The sequence below is a fragment of the Leguminivora glycinivorella genome, chromosome 24 (assembly GCF_023078275.1).
Source record: "Leguminivora glycinivorella isolate SPB_JAAS2020 chromosome 24, LegGlyc_1.1, whole genome shotgun sequence".
Taxonomy (NCBI): domain Eukaryota; kingdom Metazoa; phylum Arthropoda; class Insecta; order Lepidoptera; family Tortricidae; genus Leguminivora; species Leguminivora glycinivorella.
This window is the reverse complement of record NC_062994.1, coordinates 11851070-11876207: the sequence shown is the minus strand read 5'-3', so window position 1 is coordinate 11876207 and position 25138 is coordinate 11851070. Positions and strand designations below refer to the sequence as shown.

At 37.5% G+C, this 25138-nt stretch overlaps 1 protein-coding gene across 1 annotated transcript; it reads right to left on the bottom strand.

The window, feature by feature from the left end:
• Positions 1–745: 745 nt before the first annotated feature.
• On the bottom strand, positions 746–22191 carry LOC125238892 (serine protease 42). Its single transcript, XM_048146380.1, has 9 exons — positions 21999–22191; positions 9951–10299; positions 8406–8574; positions 7076–7193; positions 5902–6031; positions 5243–5363; positions 4235–4482; positions 3262–3369; positions 746–2778 (listed from the first exon to the last, which is right to left on the bottom strand). Exons 2-9 carry the CDS (start codon positions 10249–10251, stop codon positions 2594–2596), a joined length of 1380 nt encoding a protein of 459 aa, XP_048002337.1. The 5' UTR covers positions 10252–10299; positions 21999–22191; the 3' UTR covers positions 746–2593.
• Between the last annotated feature and the right edge of the window lie 2947 nt (positions 22192–25138).

Below are 25138 nucleotides of genomic sequence, written 5' to 3'. Positions count from 1 at the left end.
TCACCAATTGTAAAAATAAACAGTTTCATGTAATACCTCACATTAGAATCTAATGATTAGATTTTACTATTATGTTTAAGACTTATTAAAATAAAGATTTCTATAAACTTTTTTTCATTTATTTAATTTAAGGGTTCCGTCAGATATTTTGCTTTTCAAAAGGGTTCCATGGGAAAATAAGTTTGAGAACCACTGCTCTAGATATTCAAAACGCCTTTTTTAGAATTTGGGGTTACGTAAAGGAACTTAGAAATAAAACTCTGTTGTGTATTTATTAAATTTAATTTCACAATAAAATTGCACATCGATACAAATAAAAATACAAAATAGTTATTTGTTATACAAGGGGGCAAAGTTGTATTTTAACGCCGAGTGTGGAATTGAAAAACGAGCAAGTGAAAGGATTGTATAGTTGAACCACGAGCGAAGCGAGTGGTTCGAGAATAGAATCCTGAACTTGCGAGTTTTTTAAAACACGAGAAGTAAAATACATTTGCACCCGAGTGTAACACAAAACTTTTCCCCTCACTATAGCGAGGAAACTACAACGCAAAAAATGCGTTTATCATTGCTTTCAGTAGTTCCACAGGTGGTAAATCATCTTTATTACTAGATTCACCTACTTTTATCAATTTTAAAGCAGTTAATTAGACTTTATTCAAGGTCAAATTACTTTACCCACTAGTGGATAAAATGCGTTTTTACCCGCTGGTATTAAAGGACAAAACACGTGTTTCCGAGCTAGTGAGGGGAAAACAATATTATAAATACAAAACGGGAGATCAAGTGAGCAGTTAATATTAGTTTAATTAATAATATATTAAATGCAAGAAAATGGCGAGATATAGTCACAGAAATTAGAGGGTAGGAGATGAGTACTAGTAATATTATACCTCTAAAATGGGAAAGTGTGTGTGTCTGTTTGTTTGTCCGTCTTTCATGGCAAAACGGAGCGAAGAATTTACGTAATTTTTTAAGTGGAGATACTGTAAGGGATGGAGAATGACATAGGCTACTTTTTGTCTCTTTCTAACGCGAGCGCAGCCGCGGGCAAAAGCTAGTATTAATATTAATGAAAAAAAAAATGTCTCAAGGTAGGTTTGAAATTAAATTTTGTCAAAATATTTTCTATAAGGTTAATTTTCGGAGAGAAAAAATGGGGACTATGTTTGTATACCTTCAAACCTTCAATAAAGGAGCGTACACCCTCCACCTGCACCTCCAACGCTTCTGATGTTTAGGGTGTCCATGGGCGGCTGTGATTGCTTACCATCAGGCGACCAGTCTGCTGGTTTGCCTCCTGTCACCATCATTACTTCAAAAAGGGCCTTTTTTACCCGCTAGACCTCTGTCTGTCATTCTGTGTTAACCTCATTTTATTAAGTCTTTGCTTTAGGCGATCCTAATCATTAGGTTATCTAAAATCTGCTAAAAGCCTCTACAAATATTTTTAAGACTAAGTTTTTGAAAGTTTACAGTAAGTAGATACATTTTGTGTCCCAGGGGCCCAATCTCGAACGTACAAGTTACAATTTACAAGTGCTTATCAATGTCTAATATGACAAGTTGAAAAGAGACTTCCGCTTGTAACTTGTAACTTTCAGGTTTGAGAAATGAGTTATCCAAAATTCAATACAATAAGTAGTTGGTGTTGTTGATGTATTTCCTTCCCTGTTTTTTTATTTTCCTCTCTCACTCTATCCTTTTAATGTGTTCAGAAGTCAATATAGTTGGTGCTGCTCCTAAGCCAAATAGCATTATCTTAAATCCATCTTTAAGAAAATTTATTTCCCAAGTTTTTGAGAATTTTGTGTAAAGTTGTTGTTAAAGATGCTTCCAGAGAATTCCTCTTAGATTTTGGGAACATTTGTCAAGGTGTCTCTTTAGAGTCAGAACTAGAAGTCAATATAGTTAGGGTTAGTGTTCTGGCGACGACCAGTCTGGCGCAGTCGGTAGTGACCCTGCCTGCTACTCCGCGGTCCCGGGTTCGAATCCCGGTAAGGGCATTTATTTGTGTGACGAGCACAGATATTTGTTCCTGAGTCATGGATGTTTTCTATGTATATAAGTATTTATATATTATATATATCGTTGTCTGAGTACCCACAACACAAGCCTTCTTGAGCTTACCGTGGGCCTCAGTCAATCTGTGTAAGAATGTCCTATAAAGCATAGTTAAAGCATAGTGTTAGGGCTGATGACGCTCCTGAGCCAGTTGGCTGTGAACTGGACATTGTAGTAGATGCTAGGCTGATGGTCTACTCCGCAGCCGAAGCCAGCTGATGTGATGCCTTCTCGATCTTTCTTTATTCCTCTCCCACTCTATCCCTCTAATGTGTTCAGAAGACAATATAGTTGGTGCTGCTCCTAAGCCAAATGGCATTTAAGTCCATTTTTAAGAAAATTACTTTCTCCAATTAGCAAAGGAAAGTTCTAGTTTACGATTAAAATTACTTTCTCCAGTTTTTGAGAACTTTTGTGTAAAGTCGTTGTTAAAGATGCTTTTGTGCCAATTGGCATCTTATATCCACATTCCAGAGAATTTCTCCAAGATTTTGGGAACATGTGTCAAGGTGTCTCTTTAGAGTCAGAACTAGAAGTCAATATAGTTAGGGTTAGTGTTAGGGCTGATGACGCTCCTGAGCCAGTTGGCTGTGAACTGGACATTGTGGTAGATGCCAGGCTGGTGGTCTACTCCGCAGCCGAAGCCTGCTGACGTGATGCCGGCCAGGTAGTACCTCCCACTGTCCAGGACTATTAGAGGTCCTCCGGAGTCTCCTGAAAGAGTAAGAGATATATTTAAAAAAAGAACGGGTTTCATGATTTCTAAAGCTTATTGTGGCTTAGAATATTGGTTTGGAGGTTTAAATAATTAAGCTAGCCATATTGACTCGAAGTAACGTAGTTACGTAGCATAACCATAATAAATCAAGGTGGTGGAAGATCAGCGCTGGAAGTCACCAGCAACACGCTGAGATGAGGCCATTTCGTAGTACTTCATTCCTTTCTGTTTGTGTGATTAGTCCTGACTGTGCTCACGAATAAATTCTATTCTATTCTAATGAGGCTAGACATGAGGACATAAATAAACCTCCTCAGCCTTATTTCCCTTTTTGAATTGTCAGATAAAAGTAACTTTACATTGTGTTGTTAGAGACATTACATTATTCAAGAAGGCACTGCAGGCAATTAGCGCCTTTATAAGGCAACCAAGAAAACACTTGATATTGACAATATAGAGAAGATAATCAGTTGTGTTACCTAAGCAAGCATCTTGATGTCCATCAGAATGTCCCGCGCAGATCATCTCCGAATGTATCTCAACTGTGATCTGCTTTCTTTGATGCCAGTTGATGCACTGCTCTGTGCCTGTAATGTTAAATCATTTCTGTATTAGTCAGCTTTCCATGTTAAATCATAGGAATATTTAGTAGCCGATCTATGCTGAATCATGGAGAGCGCCATGCTCGGTATCAAGATGCAAGATCGAGTGAGGAATACCGAGATCCGTCGTCGCACCAAGGTGCAAGACCAAAGATGACCAAACTAAAATGGAGTTGGGCGGGATATTTTGCTAGGCAGATTGATGGCAGGTGGGCTAAAATGTTAACGGAATGGTGGTCGCTTACAAATGTAAGAAGTGCCTGGCATCCGTTGGCTCGTTAGGTCAATGACATCCGGAAAATTGCGGGTCAGAACTGGATGCAACTACTCAACTAGCCCAGGACTGGGAGAAGTGGCGTACTAGAAGAGAGGCCTATGCTCAGCAATGGGCGATAAAGGGCTGATATGATAATTATGTGTTCACGGCACAGCGGGTGTATTATGCTTCTAATTTTATCACTTATCCACGTGGATAAAGCATCCGTCACACTTTGGCAAGTACGCCAGTGTGAGAGTGACAGATGTCTTATCCACGTGGATAAGTGATAAAATTGGAAGCATGATACGCTGGCAGGAAGACACAAAAAATTCTGGATTTCTAGGTTTCTTTTGTGTGTGTTTTGTATCTTTTTGCCCCTCAACTCTAAGGTAGTTTCAGGCAGGTACTATCCAGGTGCCGTAGCCGAATGGCATTTCTGCGACGCGAAACGAAAACGAAACGCCGCGAAAGGTAGTCTGGCTCTGTCGCGCCAATACGCAAGAGCAATAGAGATAGATATCTACGAGCGTTCCGTGAGCGTTTTAGCCATTTGGCTACGTACCCTGAAATCTAGAAATTAAATTCACTTACTCAGTATAGGCACTGTCGCCGATCTAAGCAGGTTTGTCCCAGTATGTCCATTGCTTGTATCCGTTTTGCCCCAACCAGCTATAACCCCACTTTTCCCCCTCAGCTCCAAGGTAGCTTCAGGTAGACATATGGGTAGTATGTGACTGGCGTAGGCGATAGGTCGAGAGAGTTTGAGTAAAGCGATGTCATAGCGATCTGGCTGCGTCATGCGGAATTGGAAGAGGGGGTGGAGAATCTTCTGGATGACTCTGGAAGAGAAATTGGTCGTAAATGACTAGTTACTATGTTTAAGGATAGGAATCCTTGTGTCTGGTACCTAACACAATTATTGTACAAATGCTAATAATAAATTCAGACTTAACTAATTTGACAACGATATTGGTAGTCACTTACGCAAGTGTTGAGTAAAATACATAATTCATTGAGATTGAGATTTATTTCATACGAAATATACCAATGATATGTCTTGATTTTACTGAGTTAATGACTATTGTGGCAGACTAATCAGTCTCAGGTTGTCTAGACCAGATGACTATGGTGCGTCGATAAGCGCCAAAAGAAGAAATAAACTTACCGAGATGGCGTTATAAACTGAAATACCTAGGTACCATACACTAAAGAAAAAGCGATCGAGCCCACTGGTGGCGAAGCCGGGAATCGAACCCGGGTCTCTACTCAGCTATCGAACCAATTAAACAAATCAAAAATATTTCATAACCTGGGGGCCGATTTTTGAGTCTCACTGTCACTAAAATACCGGTTGAAAACGGTGAATTGCCTATTATTTTCAGTGACAATTTTCTGAATTCGAACGCGTGAGACTCAAAAATCGGCCCGCTGACCACAAAATTAAAATTTTGAAAAACTCCGAGGTTAATGAAATAATTTGATTTGTTCCCTAGTTCGATGATAGGCGTTATAATATTGCCTCCGTCTTCACTTTTAACTGATCTAGGTATGTCTTTCCGGGTTCAGATAATGATAAAATTTACGTAAAAGTAATATTACCCGACTTTCCTGGCAGTGTTGGATCCAGCAGTGGTGTCCAAGGCTCCAAGCCACACTACAATGTCTCGAGGATGCGCACGCGACACACAGTGCGCTGCCGTCGCTACGAACCAGTGGGACACTGAAACGACAAAGGTTTATGTAAGTAAATAACCTCTTCTGTAGAAAAGGAAAAGTTTTTCAGGAACCCTCATATACTTGCAGAAACACACATACGTTTTTGAATGTCATATGGAGACTACCTACCTGTTGACTGACGGTCTGAGACTGTCGGTTAGACACTATTTTTAACCACATTGCGCTTCTGGCTGGCCACTCAAAGGTAGATCTGGGCTTGGTATACTTACTTACTTACTTACTTGGCTGGCGCGATAACCCAAAATGAGTTTTGGCCTCCAACACAAGAGCACGCCATTTGACTCGGTCTTGAGCGGTATCGCGCCAGCTTTCGCCGACGCCGAGCTCACGGAGGTCTACCTCCACTCTATCCGCCCAACGATATTTTGGGTGTCCAGCAGGACGGCGTCCAATCGGTCTTCCCTAGTAGGCTCTTTTGACTGCCCGATCTTGGTCCTAGGTCCATAGGGGTCCTCGATATCGCCAGTCTTCACAGGTAGCTTCCACAGGCTTATCAATATTAATTTAAAAGCGAAACTGACCTAAAACGCCACCGCACTGGAATTCCGAGATCCTGACATGCGCCTGCCAAGGAAACTCGGCAAACCTCGCCTCTCGCCCGCCGATGATTCTTTTCTGCAAGATGCGGGTGGATGGAAGACCGCAGTCCAACTGGAATTTGGAAAAGACAATCACTTAGTACATACAATAAGAGAAAGGTATCTTCGACCTAATGACTGGGACTTTATGTCAACTTTTAACTATCTGTGTCTGTCAGTTTTTCGGAACCTATGTATGTGTGAAATGTGATTTGATATTTGTCAGTTGCTTTTCGGTGACGGAAAACATCGTGAGGAAACGTGGGACTCCGGGTTAGAAGGTCAGATGGCAGTCGCTTTGGCGTCATCCATATATTACGTCACAGTGTAAGGGGGGGGGGAGGGGTCATACTAAATGTGACAATCCCTGTTAAAGGGATACAAAAAAGCGTGACATCCCCCCTATGTCCAGGAGGAGGGGTCCAAAAACCTGAAATTTGGTGTGACGTAATATGTGGATGATCCCTTTCGTAAGATAAGATAAGATAATCATTTATTGCAAACCATGGTATACAAAGTTGTTTACATAGGTATAGGTACACGGGATCACATGGCACCCTGGTAGGGTATGGCAATTTTTCTTATACTACTCGTATTTAAACAATCATATTTTTAGGCTTACTCTAAATGAAATATATAATAAAATATATGTTTTTAATACATGTGTATGTAAAACTAGTGCCTATGTAGAATCTTGGGATCGGTTGTCAAAGCGGACCCAGGCTCCCATGTCCCGTGAGCGTGATCTAAGAACATACCTCGATTTTTTAACGCCACCTATTAAATACTATCATAACTACACATAAAAGTAAAAAAATAAAAATAATAAAGTTAGATCCGTCAGTAACTTGCATGTGTGGTGACGGGTTAAGAATTTCACCACCCCCTTTTTCCCGTGGGTGTCGTAGAAGGCGACTGTGGGATATGGGTTAAATTGTGGCGTAGGCGAGAGGCTGGCAACCTGTTACTGCAATGTCACTGTTTCGTTTTCTTTCAGCCCCTTATTTGCCAAGAGTGGCACTGAAACTTGAATAGTTTCATGTGCTCTGCCTACCTCTTCATGGGATACAGGCGTGATTGTATGTATGTATGTATGTATGTATAAAGTTAGACAAACCTGTGTACTGTCATCATCTACTCTCCGTCGGAACACGTTGTTGGGGACAACACTCCTTTGTGGCACGCGCAAGCGCGGAGGAGCCTTGTAGCGCCACTCTGATGACGTCATACTGGAACTGAGGTAATAAATAATATTATTATACACCCTGTCTTTATTGAATTCCGTTAACTTTAAGGGCCTTCTTTAGGTCAAATGGACGTAGTTACGCAGGAACGTTCCATTCCACATGAAATTGTCATTAAGTTTTAGACCTTGTATGAAAAACAAAAGTCTTTCATTTCAATGACAATTTCAGATGGATTGGAACGTTTCTGCGTAACTACGTCCAAATACAATTAATTTCTCTAAGAAACTAGCGTCTTAACTCTTACGGTTATCGAGTTATTAAAAAAATAAAGATAATTACTGAACACGTGTGTGACAGCCTTTACCAATTCCTAATGTTATTTGTTTTGACATTTGCAGTTAGAAACTTGACACTGACTTTAATGTAAGATTAAGGTACTCTCACAATAATTAATTCATTTAGTATGGAAAAGAAAACAAAATGTTATTCGAATTTAACAAAAGCGATATACAGGTGATTCCTAATGATGAACCTAACTGCGTGTCGAATTTAACGGAAAACAATAAAAACACGGTGTATATACATAATCCAAATAAATATAATTTTGATTGAAACATCAATTGAGTACTGCGGAAATACTGTCATATTATTGGGGTATTCCCGATTTAAAATTGATGTTAGTAGGACACTTTTGGTTTTGATTTGACTATCCTTCAAGCTGCACTGTTTATTGTTACACGTTATAATATTGTTTCCTTACTACTTGTTTCTTATTTTTACTTTACTGGGAACGCCTGTACAATGGGTTGTACTCTGAGGAACTGTTTGACATGATGCCAACGTCCACTTTTCATCATCGCACCGCTCGCCATCGACAGGGCGCTCATCCACACACCTTGCAACCTAAATGGTCGCACACCGTGCGGTTTCAGAGGAATTTCCTCCCGCGGACGCTTCGACTGTAGAATGAGCTCCCTGCCGAGGTATTCCCGATGAACTACAGTATGGGGTTCTTCAAAAAAGGAGTGTACAAGTTTCTAATGGGTCAGCAACGTGCATGTGACATCCCTTGAGTAACAGTCATGCATAGGTTATGGTGACAGCTTTCCATCAGGCGGACCTCCGACGGCCAGCGACGTGGTATTTAAAAAAAATCCTTCCTCCGTTCGTACTAATTTCGAGTTACTCCTACCAATCTATTAAAAATTGACTATCCGAGTGCTACGAGTATCTTAATCCTTCTGTCCTTCTCCTACCTACCTCTCTTTCTCTCTAACACAGCAGGTCAGCAGCCATCCGCCCCCGCAGCCGCGACTCCGCGCCCCGCCTCGCAGCCAACACGTCAAGGCTAGCGTACACGGTCTGGCTTCGCCGCCCACGCTGCAGGACGCTGGGTAGCCGAGGAGAGACATCATTCGACTGGTGAGGGCTGGAAGACGAAAAAGTCTGGTTTTAAGTTCTGGTTTAAAATTGTCTTCGGTTACCGCGATAATTACTCATGAAATAAAACTATGGAAACGGATTAAATCGCGTATAATGAATTTAAAAAATTCATCCCGACGTTTCGAACTTTTTACAGAGTTCGTGGTCAACGGGTGAGTCACCCATAGTTTTATTTCTGGTTTAAAATTCTAAATATGAGAGGTAAAAAAATGCAGTACCTTGTTAAGTAATTGTTTCAACGCATATTTTCAGAGAGTTTTGCATTTAAGTTTTAGAAAACATTTTAATTTATTAATTACATAAGCAGTTCTCGAAAAAGATCAATATAAGAAGAAGTTCTCGAAGAAGTTCGGTCAATATAAGTCTAATGAAAATAACCGTGAATCATTCAAAACTCTTAGTTCTCGAAAAGTTAGTACAAAAATTAAGGAAAAAGTTAAATTTGTTTTTATTATTCCTATTTTGTTACCAAGATTTTTTTGATGAATTGAGATTTTAGTAAGTTTTATTTCATCATTAAGGTTCTCTAGTATCTATATTTTCTTAATTATAACAATTAACCTCTATATATCTTACAAAAGTCGACTTATATTACTAAATGTTGGTAACAAAATAGGATCAATTAAAATTTGCTGACGTGGCTATGTACAAAGTTGCCGGGAACTGCTCACCTTATGAATGTTGGTTTCGCAAAAAAACGGTGCAACAGTTCAATACGCACCAACTACTTAACTAGTTAACTACCTATAGAGCAAACGCGGCAACGGTATGTGAATTTCTGGCAATTGTGTTGCCCATGTAACAACATCTTAAGGGTTTACAAATAGACAAATAAAAAGAAATTTTAAACTCTCGTGTGTTGTACACAATCCGAGTGAAAAGTCAGATATCAGTAAAAATATTGAAATAATATTGCAAAATATATAGTAGGGATATAATATTTTTTCCCCTCACTAGCTCGGAAAGACGTGTTTTGCCCTTTAATACCAGCGGGTAAAAACGCATTTTATCCACTAGTGGGTAAAGTAATTTGACCTTGAATAAAGTCAAATTAACTGCTTTAAAATTGATTAAAGTAGGTGAATCTAGTAATAAAGATGATTTATCACCTGTGGAACTACTGGAAGCAGTGATAAACGCATTTTTTGCGTTGTAGTTTCCTCGCTATAGTGAGGGGAAAAGTTTTGTGTTACACTCGGGTGCAAATGTATTTTCCTTCTCGTGTATTAAAAAACTCGCAAGTTCAGGATTCTATTCTCGAACCATAGAATCCTTTCACTTGCTCGTTTTTCAATTCCACACTCGACGTTAAAATATAACTTTGCCCCCTTACATGTATAACAAATAACTATAAAAACTTACATTCCACAGCTCCCGCGCGTCCCGTAACATTCAAAATCATCAGCGGTATAAGCACCCTCGAACTCAGCCGCCATTTTGTTTTCGTCCGCCATCTTGTGAACCGCAAAACGTTCAGTTTCTTCCCTCTATTCTCTTTTTGAAAACATCGTCTATTGCATCCATTTTCGTGACTAATTTTGTGTGGATTCTTTATAGTTTTTTTGCTAGATCCATAGTTATTGGAGTTTTCGTATATTTTATCATATTTTTGGAGTTTGGAATGTGTTTGTGTAGGACGCCATGTTGTGTTCACCGCTGGCATGGTGTCGATGTGTGGGTGGTTGATGACATATCGTCGTTGTGGTGTGTTCTGAAATTAAGATAAATGGGAATTTAAAAAAACCGGAACCGTAAAAAGCCGTCAATTAAAAAAATGTAGGCGCGTATAATTATCGTTATACTTATAGATGGGATACCCCCATTTGCCAGAATTTAATTTGCCATAATTTTATTTGCCATCCTATTCAACAACCATAATACTGTTTCTCGTAACATCTTATGCCATAATCATTGTTTACTATATTAATCACGTGCCAGAAACTTTGTTTCCCATAAAGTCAGTTTCCATAATGTCATTTGTCAGAATCATCGAAATCTGTAATTACTACATTCCATAACATCATTCGACATTCAAATTAGCTACCAGAAAGTCAATTTCCATAATGTGGTTTGTCAGAATCATCGAAATACGTAATTATCACAGAGACTGCTATCAGAAAGTAGGTTAGGTTAGAACTGTAACCCCCTGGAAAATGAAACTGCTATCAAAAAGTAGGTTAGGTTAGAACTGTGACCCCCTGGAAAATGAAACCGCTATCAGAAAGTAGGTTAGGTTAGGTTAGAAATGTGACCCCCTGGAAAATGAAACCGCTATCAGAAAGTAGGTTAGGTTAGGTTAGAACTGTGACCCCCTGGAAAATGAAACCGCTTTCAGAAAGTAGGTTAGGTTAGGTTAGAACTGTGACCCATTGGAAAATGAAACTGCTAAGAGAAATTAGGTTAGGTTAGGTTAGAACTGTGACCCCCTGGAAAATGAAACTGCTATCAGAAAGTAGGTTAGGTTAGGTTAGAACTGTGACCCCCTGGAAAATAACACTGCCATCAGAAAGTAGGTTAGGTTAGGTTAGAACGGTGACCCTCAAAAAATGAAACTGCTATCGGAAAGTAGGTTAGGTTAGAACTGTGATCCCCCACGAAATGAAACTGCTACTGGAAAGTAAGTTAGGTTAGGTTAGAACCGTGACCCCCTGAAACCGAAACAACTGATAATTTCTAATGGCGTTTGAATATCCTATTAAAAATATTATTACACTTAATAATATGGACAACAATTAATATGGCAATAATTGCTTATTGCGTTTGAATATTTTATTTTATTTTATTTTATTTGTTAGGAAAACTTACAGCTAAAGTTACAATAAGGCTTATAACATAAACCAAACCATTATTCTATTAAACCATATTATTGCACTTAATAATATGGCTAACAAATAGTATGGCACTGTATGATTATGGAAGGTAATGTTCGGATAAACAACCAGTATGCCATATAATAATTATGGTAAACAAAGCATTCGGGCAAATGAAATTCAGGGAAGTTAGATTCGGGCATATGGATATTATGTTAAATTACTGTCGGCCAAACAATAGACAACCCTTATAGATAATTTGAATTTCGCGTATTTTTCCTAATGACAAACTTATTCAAATTACAAGATAGGTACCAAATTCTATATTATATACGACATGATATGTCAGTACTAATATATGTACATATTATAATATGTCAGTGTCAGCCGTTAAACTTAGTCAAACCTATTTTTCGAATAAAAACATTTCTTTTGATACTGACATATCCAATCCATATCGTAATTAGGGCTAAGGTTTGACTCGAATTGGGCAAAATTGAAGATATCTATAAGATGTGTTGCTTTTTTTTGTTAGCTGACATTCGTTGAACTCATTTGTATGAAGATCCATACAACTGTATTAAAGACATCAACGCGTCGCTGCTGCGCAGGAGTTTATTTAAATACAACTTTGAAGATCATTTCTTACCAACACAGAGAACCTCCTATAGAGTGGCAGTCTTGTATATTTGGTTCGCGATACGAGTCACCAGTGTTTGGGGTGCGAGGAGCGGGCGGGGAATGTGTTAAGCGCGCTGTGATTGGCCGTTTCAAGGACGGCGGGCAGTCGCGCCAGATGAAAAGGGACAGAAGTATGACTGTCCCTCTACTGACGCGTAAGTGGCCAATGTAAGTTGACCTATGCCGGCTCTGAATAAATTATAAATATGACTTATTTGTGGAATGTAATGCCGTCTGTTTTTAAATTTGAGCTTCTTGTTACCTTTCCACACCATTTCACACTACAGGTGGACATCTTTAAGGCATCAAAATACCCTTTTCCAATTTTTTTGTGCGAAAAACACGCGCTGCTTTCGGGTCTGTTACTTGGTCGATACTGATCGGGCACGGCGAGCGCCCGCGCTTATATCAGTGCAAATACTAGGAAGGCTGGCCACCGCGAGTCGTCTTGTAATAGATGTCTATAGGGGTTGGTCTGTGCTTACCAATGACATAGCAGTATATTTCTTGACTGTTAATGAAAATGATAAATAAATGTCATCTATAGGCCATTCTTAGACAGATTATGACGAATCAATGGATTATTGTTTTAAACGGTGGCAAACAAGTCACTGTAGTGGACTTAATAGCGTAGGGTATTTTGACATTTAGTTATTTTATTTAATTTTTTGTTTGAAAGCTGAGTTAGTCGGGAGTGTTCTTAGCCATGTTTCATGAAAATCAGTCCACTATGTCGGGGTTTTTTTTTCAAAATTTAAATTTTGTGATTAGGTTATAGAAAAAAAAGTTTTTGAATCTCGCGAAAATGCCCGAATGTGTAAAAAAGTGTCGTCCCGAGGACTAATTGACCGGCGTAGGTTGATTGGAGTAGATTAGAGGTTGTCCCAGCTGCGCAGCGGAGCGCGCAGCTTTCGCGCTTAATGCCGGGTTAAGTTTCTCCTGACTATAGGTTACTGATAAGCACTGGGGCTGGGAAACCCGACGGTTCTAGATCCTTTAACCGTTAAATAAATGCATGACTTTTCCTTTTAATAAGGCATTTTCAGAATTTGAGCCCCCTCCCCAATTAGCATGCTGTTAACAAAAATTAACTCGCTGTCAGTTTTGTGACGATAATTAAGCATAAAATCTGTCTAAAAATGTACTTTTTTCACATTCTGAATGTAGATTATTGCTTTATCGATTAAAGTTTATGAATTTAACACAAAAACAATATTTTGATGAGATATGACAGGTCGACTGTTCGCGTTTTTGACAGGCGATAACTGTGAGGTAACTTAAAGCGGGTGGGCGGCGCTTTCAGCGGGGAGCGTAGTCATACTGTACGATAGTACTCTTAATAATACTGTGGTACGGGAGTATAAAAAACATCTGAAATCCTCGTGTGTCATTTCCAAACTCAAATGGAATTGGGTGGGGTATGTTGCAAGGCAGAGTGATGGCAGGTGGACCAAAATGTTGACCGAATGGTGGCCGCTATCGGATGTAAGAAGCGCCTGGCATCCGTTGGCTCGTTGGGTGGACGACATTCGAAAAACTGCGGGGCACTTCTGGATGAGATTAGCCCAGGACCGGGATAAGTGGCGTACACGAAGGGAGGCCTATGCTCAGTAGAGCATTTCTTTTTTTTTGCCAATAAAAAAAATTGATTGTTTTAGGGAATTTTAGGTCAATTGTACTTAGAATCACGAGTACTTTCAATCTCACTGGGAGACAAAAAGTGTCCCAGAATTTCCATACATTTTTGTTACTTTCCTCTTTTGTTACCACATACAACATGTACGGAAAATGGTAACAAAAAAAAAACCGGCCAAGAGCGTGTCAGGCCACGCTCAGTGTAGGGTGGTTCCGTAGTTTTTCGTGTTTTTCTCAAAAACTACTGAACCTATCAAGTTCAAAACAATTTTCCTAGAAAGTCTTTATAAAGTTCTACTTTTGTGATTTTTTTCATATTTTTTAAACATATGGTTCAAAAGTTAGAGGGGGGGGACGCACTTTTTTTTCCTTTAGGAGCGATTATTTCCGAAAATATTAATATTATCAAAAAACGATCTTAGTAAACCCGTATTCATTTTTAAATACCTATCCAACAATATATCACACGTTGGGGTTGGAATGAAAAAAAATATCAGCTCCCACTTTACATGTAGGGGGGGTACCCTAATAAAACATTTTTTTCCATTTTTTATTTTTGCACTTTGTTGGCGTGATTGATATACATATTGGTACCAAATTTCAGCTTTCTAGTGCTTACGGTTACTGAGATTATCCGCGGACGGACGGACGGACGGACGGACGGACGGACGGACGGACAGACAGACATGGCGAAACTATAAGGGTTCCTAGTTGACTACGGAACCCTAAAAAACTGTATGGGACAATTTTTTTAACTACTAGGATTTAAAAAGCTAGTAATTCTAAGTAGAAATAGCATTTTTTTGTCAAAAATATCACACTTCATAAAAGTGGCAAAAAAAAGAAATGCTCAGCAGTGGGCTATTAATGGCTGAAATGATGACGATAATGATGAAATCCCCGTGTGAGTCAGGCGGAGAAACTTGCCAACAATAAAAGATCACTCGTATAGAAAACATTCTTTTTGTCTTCTTTAAAGAGTTTGAACATTAAATTTCACTTTACAACCTTTGTGATGGTAATTTTGCTTTCGACAATACTGGGGCCGATTTGACATGTTTTGTGGTAGCTCGTGACATGGCGATCGTAAGGATCGAGTTAGACTAAGCAAACTTTACTTGACATTGGCATTGACATAGTACAGTGTAAGAATGTAATGTTTGATATTGAAATTCTATAAGAGTAAGATTTATTCCGTTACTTTATGCATGGGTAGCTGCAGTTGTACAATGCGAATACGGCTATTGCAGAACCAAAGATTTCCTTTGGTAGGATTGGTCCTTAGGGCCCAAGGATGGATTTTAGAAGTGGGGCCACCGTGATTTTTGATGTAGGTTTTTTGAGGTTTTGGTAGCTTCTGCTCTGGAGGAAAATAGGGTCTCAATCTATAATAGAGGCATTCATTTTGCTAGTATTGGAAGTTTGGTACCATATTTGTATGACTTAAGGATGTCAAATACATTATATGTCTCATACGTGCACGAGAAAGATGTTTAACTACGTAAAAAAAAGTAATCGCCATGGGGGGTTTAAGGAACATACCACGTGTATTTTTCTGTTCCTCTGTGCTACACTGTATTATAGTTAGTAAACAAATAATCATATCTCTGCGCTATTTCGTTAAATATTACTTTTACATAACCGGATTATCAAAACCTGAGCTGAGTTTCAAAAATTCCTAAAACACCAAAATCACCATTGGGGTCTGAAATAAGCCAAAAACGTATGACGTGATTAATGAACGCCCCCTAATTCGTATAAAGACCGGAACCAATGTCATCCTTACGGTCAAGTGTACCTTTTAATCAAATCGCCACATTTATTAATTTAGTAATTTAGTTCAGTGATATTATTAAATTCGAACGGGACTTCGGTTCAGTTCAGTTTATTTTAAATTAAATGGCTTCAGTCCATTGGGACTATTTCGTCAGTGTCAAGGTGATATGAGCTAATTATTCATTGCTTGACGACCGGTCTGGCCTAGCGCGTAGTGACCCTGCCTGCTACGCCGCGGTCCCGGGTTCCAATCCCGGTAAGGGCATTTATTTGTGTGATGAGCACAGATATTTGTTCCTGAGTCATGGATGTTTTCTATGTATATAAGTATTTGTATATTATATATATCGTTGTCTGAGTACCCACAACACAAGCCTTCTTGAGCTTACCGTGGGACTCAGTCAATCTGTGTCAAGAATGTCCTATAATATTTATTTATTTATTTATTTTAATTTTTGTACGGTAATTACGACAGTGTACGGTGAGTTAGCACTTGTAAATTGATAGCTAAAAAGAGGCTAAACGCGTTTCGAGATTAATTCTTCATCAGCTTCTCACTACAACATTAGTTTACTGCATAATAAGCTATCGATATTACACTTTAAACAATATTAAGAAAAAAAAAAAATAAATTATTCACGACACGAAACCGCTAAGATGGCGCTCGAACCGGAAGTCCCAAACGGGACTTAATCGCGTAAAACTTACAAGTCAAGTGGACGTAGTTACACAATAACGTTCCAATCCATCTGAAATTGTCATTGAAATGAAAGACTTTTGTTTTTCATACAAGGTCTAAAACTTAATGACAATTCAATTTTATAAGAAAATTATTGTACATGTATACTTTGTGGTGGAGTTAATAAATACTTTTTTCATTTTCATTTTTCATTAAATTTCATGTGGATTGGAACGTTATTGTGTAACTACGTCCAAGTGCGGGTAGTTCGAAAAACTCGTACAGCTAGAGGATGTTGATACAACTCCCAGCCAGTCTACCCGTGACCACGGACGTGATGTCATGTCCGAAACGTCGGGTTAAATATAATGAAAATAAAAATGAAATATTTATTTATTTTCCAAGTAGGCACATTACAATGCGCATATGAACGTCTAATAAAGCTACGCCGGCTCTAACCCTACGCCTCAGCCTCGAGAAGATTTCAGTCCCCCCTCAGTTGGAGGGGGGTATCCACTATGGGACCGGCAAGAAACTCGTATAAACGTAAGTTTTACGCGATTAAGTCCCGTTTAAATTTATAATATGTGTGAAGATTTTGTTAGTTTAAATTTTTATAGTTCAGTGATTATGGTAATTAAGTAATCAGAACGAGACCTTGTTTGTTGTAAAATAAATATTTTTACTTTCTGCTCTACATAGCATTAAATTGGCTCTAATTTAAGTATAACGTTTCAAACTAGGCTGTCAAATTAGAGACTCTTTGGTGCTATTCTGAATTGATTTTTAAGAATTTGTGATATCGTTTTTATGTGAAACTAGCTTTTGCCCGCGGCTTCGCTCGCGTTAGAAAGAGACAAAAAGTAGCCTATAATACTATAATACTCTTATTATTTTTATTTGTCATATAATGTGTGTTAAAGAAAAATGTCGAATTGGTTCCTTTATTAACGCCTCTCTGCCGTATTCGAACAATGTTTCTGAGATGTTAACAAGATGTCACCGATCTGTCAGTGTCATAAGTTGTAACGTTTCCTCAAACCGACCCATATCATATTCAAATATAATTATGATAATATGATAGTTCGAATTGGACAGTAAATTTTCACGGAGACTGAAAAACTGACACTAAACACCAAACACTTGAATTTTCTTACATAATAGGTTTAATATACTTTTTCAGTACAGATGGTGTTTTTTTTACGCACTAGTGCGAGAAGTGGTTCATTATATGGCAGGTCGAAACTTCGGAGGTCCATCTGTACTGAAAAACGTCGTTCGATACAGGTGCGAAAAGGGAAGTCGTAACTCGTGTCGATTTAAAACACTCCCTTCACACGTGCGAAAAGGAAATTCGTAACTCGTGTCGAATTTATCGCCACTCGTTTTGGACTTCCTTTTTTTCGCACTTGTATCGTAATGTACTATTGTGTGTCTTACATAATAGATGACAATGTCATACACGTAGAGGAAAAATGTAAAACACAGCCAGCATCATTGAACAAAAAAAAAAAAACGCTACTTCTATTGTATAAGTGTCACCTATATTGCTATAATCGTCATCATCATCCTCCTTGCGTTATCCCGGCATTTGCCACGGCTCATGGGAGCCTGGGGTCCGCTTTGACAACTAATCCCAAGATTTGGCGTAGGCACTAGTTTTACGAAAGCGACTGCCACCTGACCTTCCAACCCGAAGGGTAACTAGGCCTTATTGAAATTAGTCCGGTTTCCTCACGATGTTTTCCTTCACCGAAAAGCGACTGGCAATTATCAAATTAAGAAAACATGTTATAATGCGGTGCAAAAAAAAAATATTTTTGGATTTTTTTGTAGTTTTGAATGCTTTTCACATAAAAAGTAAAAGTTGTTCATAAAAATGCCACTTAAAATGAGTCACAGTTATATTTTTTCTAAAAAACTCATTCAACTGAAAGGTTTTACTTGCCACTTTTTGACGTCTTAAATGAGAACAGTGAGACTATTCTCCATACTTAATGGCATCAACGCCGTAAAAAGGCCTTTTGTATTGAGTAACAATATGAAAATATTTTTAACAAGATAGGATTTATAAATTGAAAAGATATCATACTCGAAAGAAAAAATGGCAAGGCCCACTGGTGGCCGAGCCGAGAATCGAACCCGGGTCTTCAGCTTACGCTGTAGGCGGGCGGGCGTGTGGTCTAGTGGTAAGGACGTTAGCTGAAGACCCGGGTTCGATTCCCGGCTCGGCCACCAGTGGGCCTTGCCGATTTTTCTTTCGTGTATGATATCTATTTAAATTTATAATTTATATATAGTAGTGTGACTCCTTGAAAAACAACAAATCAAAAAAAAATATTCAATAAAATAATTTGATTTGTTCCCTAGTTGTAAAGATAGGATTTATTGTATATAACTGTGTACCAAGATGTTTACAATACTACAATTTGAGAACCAACAGTTTAATCCATCACGGACGTACAATATTATTTCCTCACACTAAACTATAACTAATAAATAAAAAACAAGGCAAAATCCAATAAAAAATTATATGAAATTTTAGTCTTACTATTAGTGTCGCTATACTCATTCCCACCGTGTAGATATTTTCATTCACTCATTCGTTCCATTCGTGCCAGCTGTCAATTGACCTGTAGTTGTTGACATATGAACTGCACCTTTAGTTTAGACGGAATCTAGGTTTATTTAATGATGCTGACCGTTGCGGTTAAGTATATAACTGAGATAAGTTAAGTACAGTCAACAACACAGCTGTGATATTCAGATTCAGATTCAATAGTTTATTCATGGTAAACACATAAATTATTTACATAAGTAAAGTATTTAGATATGAACAAAAAGTGCCAAAAATATGTATATACCGAACTTTATTGGCTGTACATTGAGGCGTGTATACACCGTGTTTCACTTAACACTAAAAACCTGAAAACCGTTTGTTCAGAATCGAGAGTAGAATCGATTGAGCTATATCTTGATGGGGGTAATATTTTTATTTAAATTAGTATTATTAGTTATTTTGTATGTGCCTATTCTATTGTATTCGTAATACAACATTGTGTATATCGCATTGCTAGAGGTTGTATACCTTTTTCAGTATTTGGGGGTATTAATACTGGCTGGATACTTGGACGATTTTTTTCCGCTACGAGTTTGACGTGGTTTGTCAGTTTAATCTTAATGTTTATCATAAGTCATAACAAATTGAACTCGTTCCTAATAACCTTGTCATTTTGAATATTGGGTTTAAATTTGCTTACTGCGATTACCTGTCCAATTTGAAGTTTACTGTGACAAAGCTTTAAAGTGTTTTACAGTGACATCTTAGCTGTCTATTGGTAAACCTTATGTCGTTGCAGTAACGTACACAAATAAATAGTTTTATGGTTTATAATGGTAGTTAGCAATTATTTTATTATTCAGTATAGAGCTAAAAGTCAAGTAGAGCTGTACAGAAAATTACAAATTCAATTTTAAAAAAAGTAACCACCAGATTAAAAGATGAATACTTTAGATGAGTCTAAAAAAATAAAAATCAGTTGGGGTGTCTGAGGTTTTGAGTGATAACGGAAACACGTTGTAGATTAGTCGCGTGAGACTTAAACATATTTAAAATATTTTAGGGGGGTTACTTTTATTTATTTTATTTAAGCGGGTTACACACGCTTTCAATCAAGTCGAAATAACGCTCGACATGTTTCGATCCATTTCCGCGGATCTTTTTCAAAGAGTAACGACCCCGCCTTCACTCTTGTGTTTCTTCTTTCCTTATGTACCTTATATTTTGATACTATGTCTGTATTCACAGCTGTATTGTTGACTGTACCTCACTAAGAGTTTGGGATTGATATAGGTACATACATGTATTTGATGATACCCCCTCCAACTGAGGGGGGACTGAAATCTTCTCGAGGCTGAGGCGTAGGGTTAGAGCCGGCGTAGTTTTATTTGACGCTCATAAGCGCATTGTAATATGCCTACTTGGATAAATAAAATATTTTATTTCATTTCATTTCATTTGATGACCGGTCTGGCTCACTCGGTAGTGACCCTGCCTGCTGAGTCGTGGTCCTGGGTTCGAATCCCGGTAAGGGCATTTAATAGGCTACTAGACTCGTATCGAATTTAGCACATCAAGTTATTGTTTTCTGTAGTATTTGACTAAAAAATCAATATTTATAACTTGCGGGGATTAAAAGTGCGTGATGACTGCGTATTTTTAATTAAATATGTGTGTATGTTTTTTTTAAATATGGACTCCGAAAATGGTGTTGGCCAATGGAGTGACGTCAGATTATTCAAATCAACTATGGATATTACAGGTACCAATCTAATCTCCATAGAAGCAACCTCTATTATAATCAAATCCATAGTCGTTGTTCGACTGTGACAATCTCAAATATTTTTTCTAAATATACTGACGTCATGTCATAGATATTCTATAGATAAATATGGCTGATGTTTTTTTTTTTATATATATTATAGGACATTCTTACACAGATTGACTGAGGCCCACGGTAAGCTCAAGAAGGCTTGTGTTGTGGGTACTCAGACAACGATATATGTATATGCATAATATACAAAATATACTTAAATTGTGGCGTAAATTGTGCGTCAATTATTATCATTTAAAAAGTCGTTTATTTTGTAATAGGCCTTTTCTGTGAGCAGGTTTTTAAATTTACGTTTGAATAGATGGACTTTTGTCTCAGCTTTTATTCTTTCAGGAATTTTATTGTAAATTTTTATAAATCTATGTTATGTGTATATGTATAGAGTGACCGGACCGAAAACCAGGTGTAACGAAAATTGATATGGCGCGGCGGCTTATATCTCTGTAACTGTGGTCTGTACGCTGTGGTCGCTGTGTAACAATTCTACAATCATTGCAAAAATTTCTTTTAAAACAATAGTAATATGTGTAAGGTACAGTCAGCCAAAAAGCAGTGTAAGGTTCTTGGCTGACCGTACAGCAAATAGATCAGTTACAATGGCCCCCCAGTCGAGAATTGCCCCGCTTTACCTTAGTCGAAATAATTGCGGACAGATGTACCTACAAAGAAACCTACGGATCTAAATGAAAATCTTATTTTTTGTAAACGTTTCAATAAGAATACTTTTATTACGCGGGCGAAGCCGCGGGTAAAAGCTAGTAACCTATAAAAACAATTTTTCATCACACCCGCACTTTAAATGTGCTATTGCACGCAGGCGGAGCGTGAGTTATAGAAAAATCGTTCTCCCAAGGGAATAATGAAATTTCTTGTACCGTACTTAACTTTTTTTACATCTATTTACATATTTTTTACATTGTGAGTGTGATGAAAAACATTGTGTGTAACTCGGGGAGTATGAATATTACTAACTCGAGTCTTTAAATCGCTCCGGCAAGCCGTCGCGAATTAACTTACTCTCGTTAGTAATATTCAACTTCCTCCCCTTGTTGCACAATGTACTATTATTTTATTTATGTGGGGCACCAACAGCATGTTATATTAAATATCTTATATGCAGTTAACTACATCCAGTTTATACGGCTCAGTTCGACCTTTAAGAAAGACGTTTCTTCGAACAAAAAAGTCGCTTTAGACACTGATAATATATCCTATCCATATCGTATCTAGTCAATATTTGACATTAAATTCGTTTGAATCGGGCTAAAAATTTGTGGAAAGATTCATATTAAATTTATTTGTTTTTATGATTTGTGTGACGGTTTGTCTCAGGGTGACTTTTATCATTTTGAGCTTTAAAAGCTCTAAGAATATAAAAGTAATAACTAGGTCAAACACAAAGGCATCTTCAAAACATTTCTCCTGTACGGCTCACCTTTCACTTTTATCCACCACTTTCACTCCACTAACACTTTATTATTGTATTTATCACTTATCAATTCAATTAAAAAAAAATATATTGATTACGATTTTTTTTAATTTTTTTGTGCACTGCAAGGAAACAAATTAAAGTCAGTATATAACTATTTGAAAATAAAAACGTAGTTATTATCACTTTTTTTTTCAAGTATTAAAAAAAAAAATAAAAAAAAATAGAAAATAAAAAATATATTACCACAGTAAGCTTTGTAAATGTTATCTACAATTTTAATATTGACTTAATGTTAGACTTTAAAATAAAATAAAATAAAAGTTTTTTTTTAACCGCGCAAGCCGTGGATCCGGCCCAAAGCCTGTCTCACAACTGCAGTTTCTCTAAACCAGTCATAAGGCCGGCGACACACTAGCGGCCGACAAAATTATACACCATCCCACCAACTTAATAATGCGGCCGATAAAACGGCGCGTTGACAGTTTACATGCAAACTAATATGAAGGCTACTTGTCAACGCTGTTTGAGAACTGCAAATGTAAGTTGGTTTTTAAGGAAAAATTTAATAACATGTTATGTTAGAGAGTTTTTTTTCTTTTAGGCGCAACTTTGCATTTTATAATTTATTTATAACGCCAATGTCGTAGAAAGTGAAACGTCCTTGAGTATTCGGTGAATTTTATCATTAATATTAAAAAGTAAAAGTTTTATTTCGTATTTTTCATTTTTTATTTATTTAAGTAGACACTAATGATAGGCGTATTAATGAATATTAATTTTTCTTATCTTGTATTACGTAAATATAATATTAATATTATTTATTTAGATTTGACTTTGGTGAGAATAAAATGTATTAAGGTTTCTTTGTTTAATACTAGTTTTTGCCCGCGGCTTCGCTCGTGTGAGAAAGAGACAAAAAGTAGCCTCTGTCACTATCTATCCCTTCAACTATCTCCACTTAAAAAAACACGACAAATCGTCGCTTCGTTTTGCCATGAAACACGGATAAACAAACAGACACACACACTTTCCCATTTATAATATTAGTATGGATTAATAATGTTACTACAGCTCACATGTAGTTGATGTAGTGCTCATGTCTGATAATACAAACTATTTAAATAAAACTGCATTGAATACGGCGGTAGATAAACCGTTAGCGGTTTTCGCTCACTGTTGAAATGTAAAAAAAAATTGTACATATAAAAATACATAGTAAATGTAAAAAAAATAGTATTCTACTTCTCATATTTCTTAGAGCCACCTACCATATATTCTGATTATATTAACTCCAGTACCCAAAGGTTGTCTGGAAGAGATCGCTCTTAAGCGATAAGATCGCCTGTTGTTACCATTGTTTAATTTGTTTTTGTTTCTTGTGCATTACTTGTAAATTATGTGAGGTGTGCAATAAAGAGTATTGTATTGTATTGTATTGTATTGTATTGTATAAGTGTTTTTAGATAAATAAATTTAAAAAAAAATGTTGTATCTTTTAAAAAGAAAGAGTGAAAAAAAAAACTTTCTTTGCGTTAAAAATTGATATGAGAATAAAATATGACAGCCATAATGATTAAGGAACATTTTCATTTTCATAGGACTTCTTTCATGAGGATAAAAAAATACTTGTTTACTGTTTAAAAATGGCAAAAGTGATAACTTTTATTGAGTAGGTACTGTATGAGTAACTGTACCTTGGTACCTAATGATCTAAGAAATACCCAACTATGTAGATTTTGACGTCGTTTTCTGCTTTGCCTAAAAGTTGATTGGTAGATAATACCTTATGACATTAAGTTCGCTTATTGTAAATCGTGTGTCTTTGTTCCATAAAATTAAATAAATACGGTACCTTTTTAGGGTTCCGTATCAAAAAGGTATAAAAGGAACCTGTATGTTGCGACTCTGTCCGTCTGTCTGTCATATTACTAAATATCTCGAGAACTACTCAAGCTATCGATTTGAAATTTGGAACAGTTATGAACATTGTTAACCTCTACAAATTCAAGGTATTTTTTTACTTTTTGAAGTGATACTTTTAATGCGATTTCCAACTGACATCGCGTAACACTCAGTCATTGTTACGTTGCGTGGAATGCAACTCACTCAGCGCGTAACATTTTGTCAGTGTCGTTGCGCTGAACGCGACTCACTCATTCCATTCATTCACTTGTTCACTCAGTGACAGAATATTAAATGAATTGGAATTTGTGTGTTTTATATTTAGATCGAATGCAAAATGAGTTTATGTTTGTTTTTTCAATAATTTGAGCAAACAGCAACGTAAAATATTTAAAACAGTAAAAAGATGGACGTAAGTAAACGCAAAAACGTGATGGTCACTTGACAAAATGTTTTTGAGGTTATGTTACTAAGTTTCACTTCTTCCAGTCGGAGGGATTCCACGGACTGGTTTTTTTAACCCTCGACGCAAAAACGACGGGGTGTTATAAGTTTGACTTGTCTGTCTGTCTGTCTGTTTGTCTGTCTGTGTGTGTGTGTCTGTCTGTGGCAACGTAGCTCCCGAACGGATGAACCGATTTTTTTGTCTGAAAGCTGAGTTAGTCGGGAGTGTTCTTAGCCATGTTTTGTGAGAATCGGTCTACTATGTCGCGATCGGGGTTTTTTTCAAAATTTTAATTTTGTGGTTTTATTATTGTCTCCTTATTCCAGTGCCCGGTGTACCCCGGGCCGCGCGTCGGGCGAGGCTGCGCACGAGTCGAAGCGTAATTTAATAGCTCTATTTCTTACTCGCCCACCGTACGCCGTAACCCCATCGAAAGTTAGGTTATAATGGACCGAAGACACAGCGTAGGTCTACGGCTTAACTCGGTTGGTTAACCCCCGACGCAAAAACGAAGGGGTGTTATAAGTTTGACGTGTCTGTCTGTGTGTATGTCTGTCTGTCTGTCTGTCTGTCTGTCTGTCTGTCTGTCTGTGTGTGTGTCTGTCTGTGGCATCGTAGCTCTCGAAAGGAAGAACCGATTTTGATTTAGTTTTTTTGTCTGAAAGCTGAGTTAGTCGGGAGTGTTCTTAGCCATGTTTCATGAAAATCGGTCCACTAGGTCGCGGTCGGGGGTTTTTTCAAAATTGGTTAGGTTATGTATGTCCAAATGTTCTCTCTGGTCGCAATTCTCAACAGG

Excerpts from the sequence above, each read along its gene's own strand:
- LOC125238892 (XM_048146380.1), bottom strand. The coding sequence starts at position 10,251 with ATGCCAGCGGTGAACACAACATGGCGTCCTACACAAACACATTCCAAA. Across the intron at positions 8,575-9,950 it reads ACGCGCGGGAGCTGTGGAAT|CCCTCACCAGTCGAATGATG; the intron begins GTAAGTTTTTAT and ends TTCGTCTTCCAG. Across the intron at positions 2,779-3,261 it reads ACATCAAGATGCTTGCTTAG|GAGACTCCGGAGGACCTCTA; the intron begins GTAACACAACTG and ends TTACTCTTTCAG.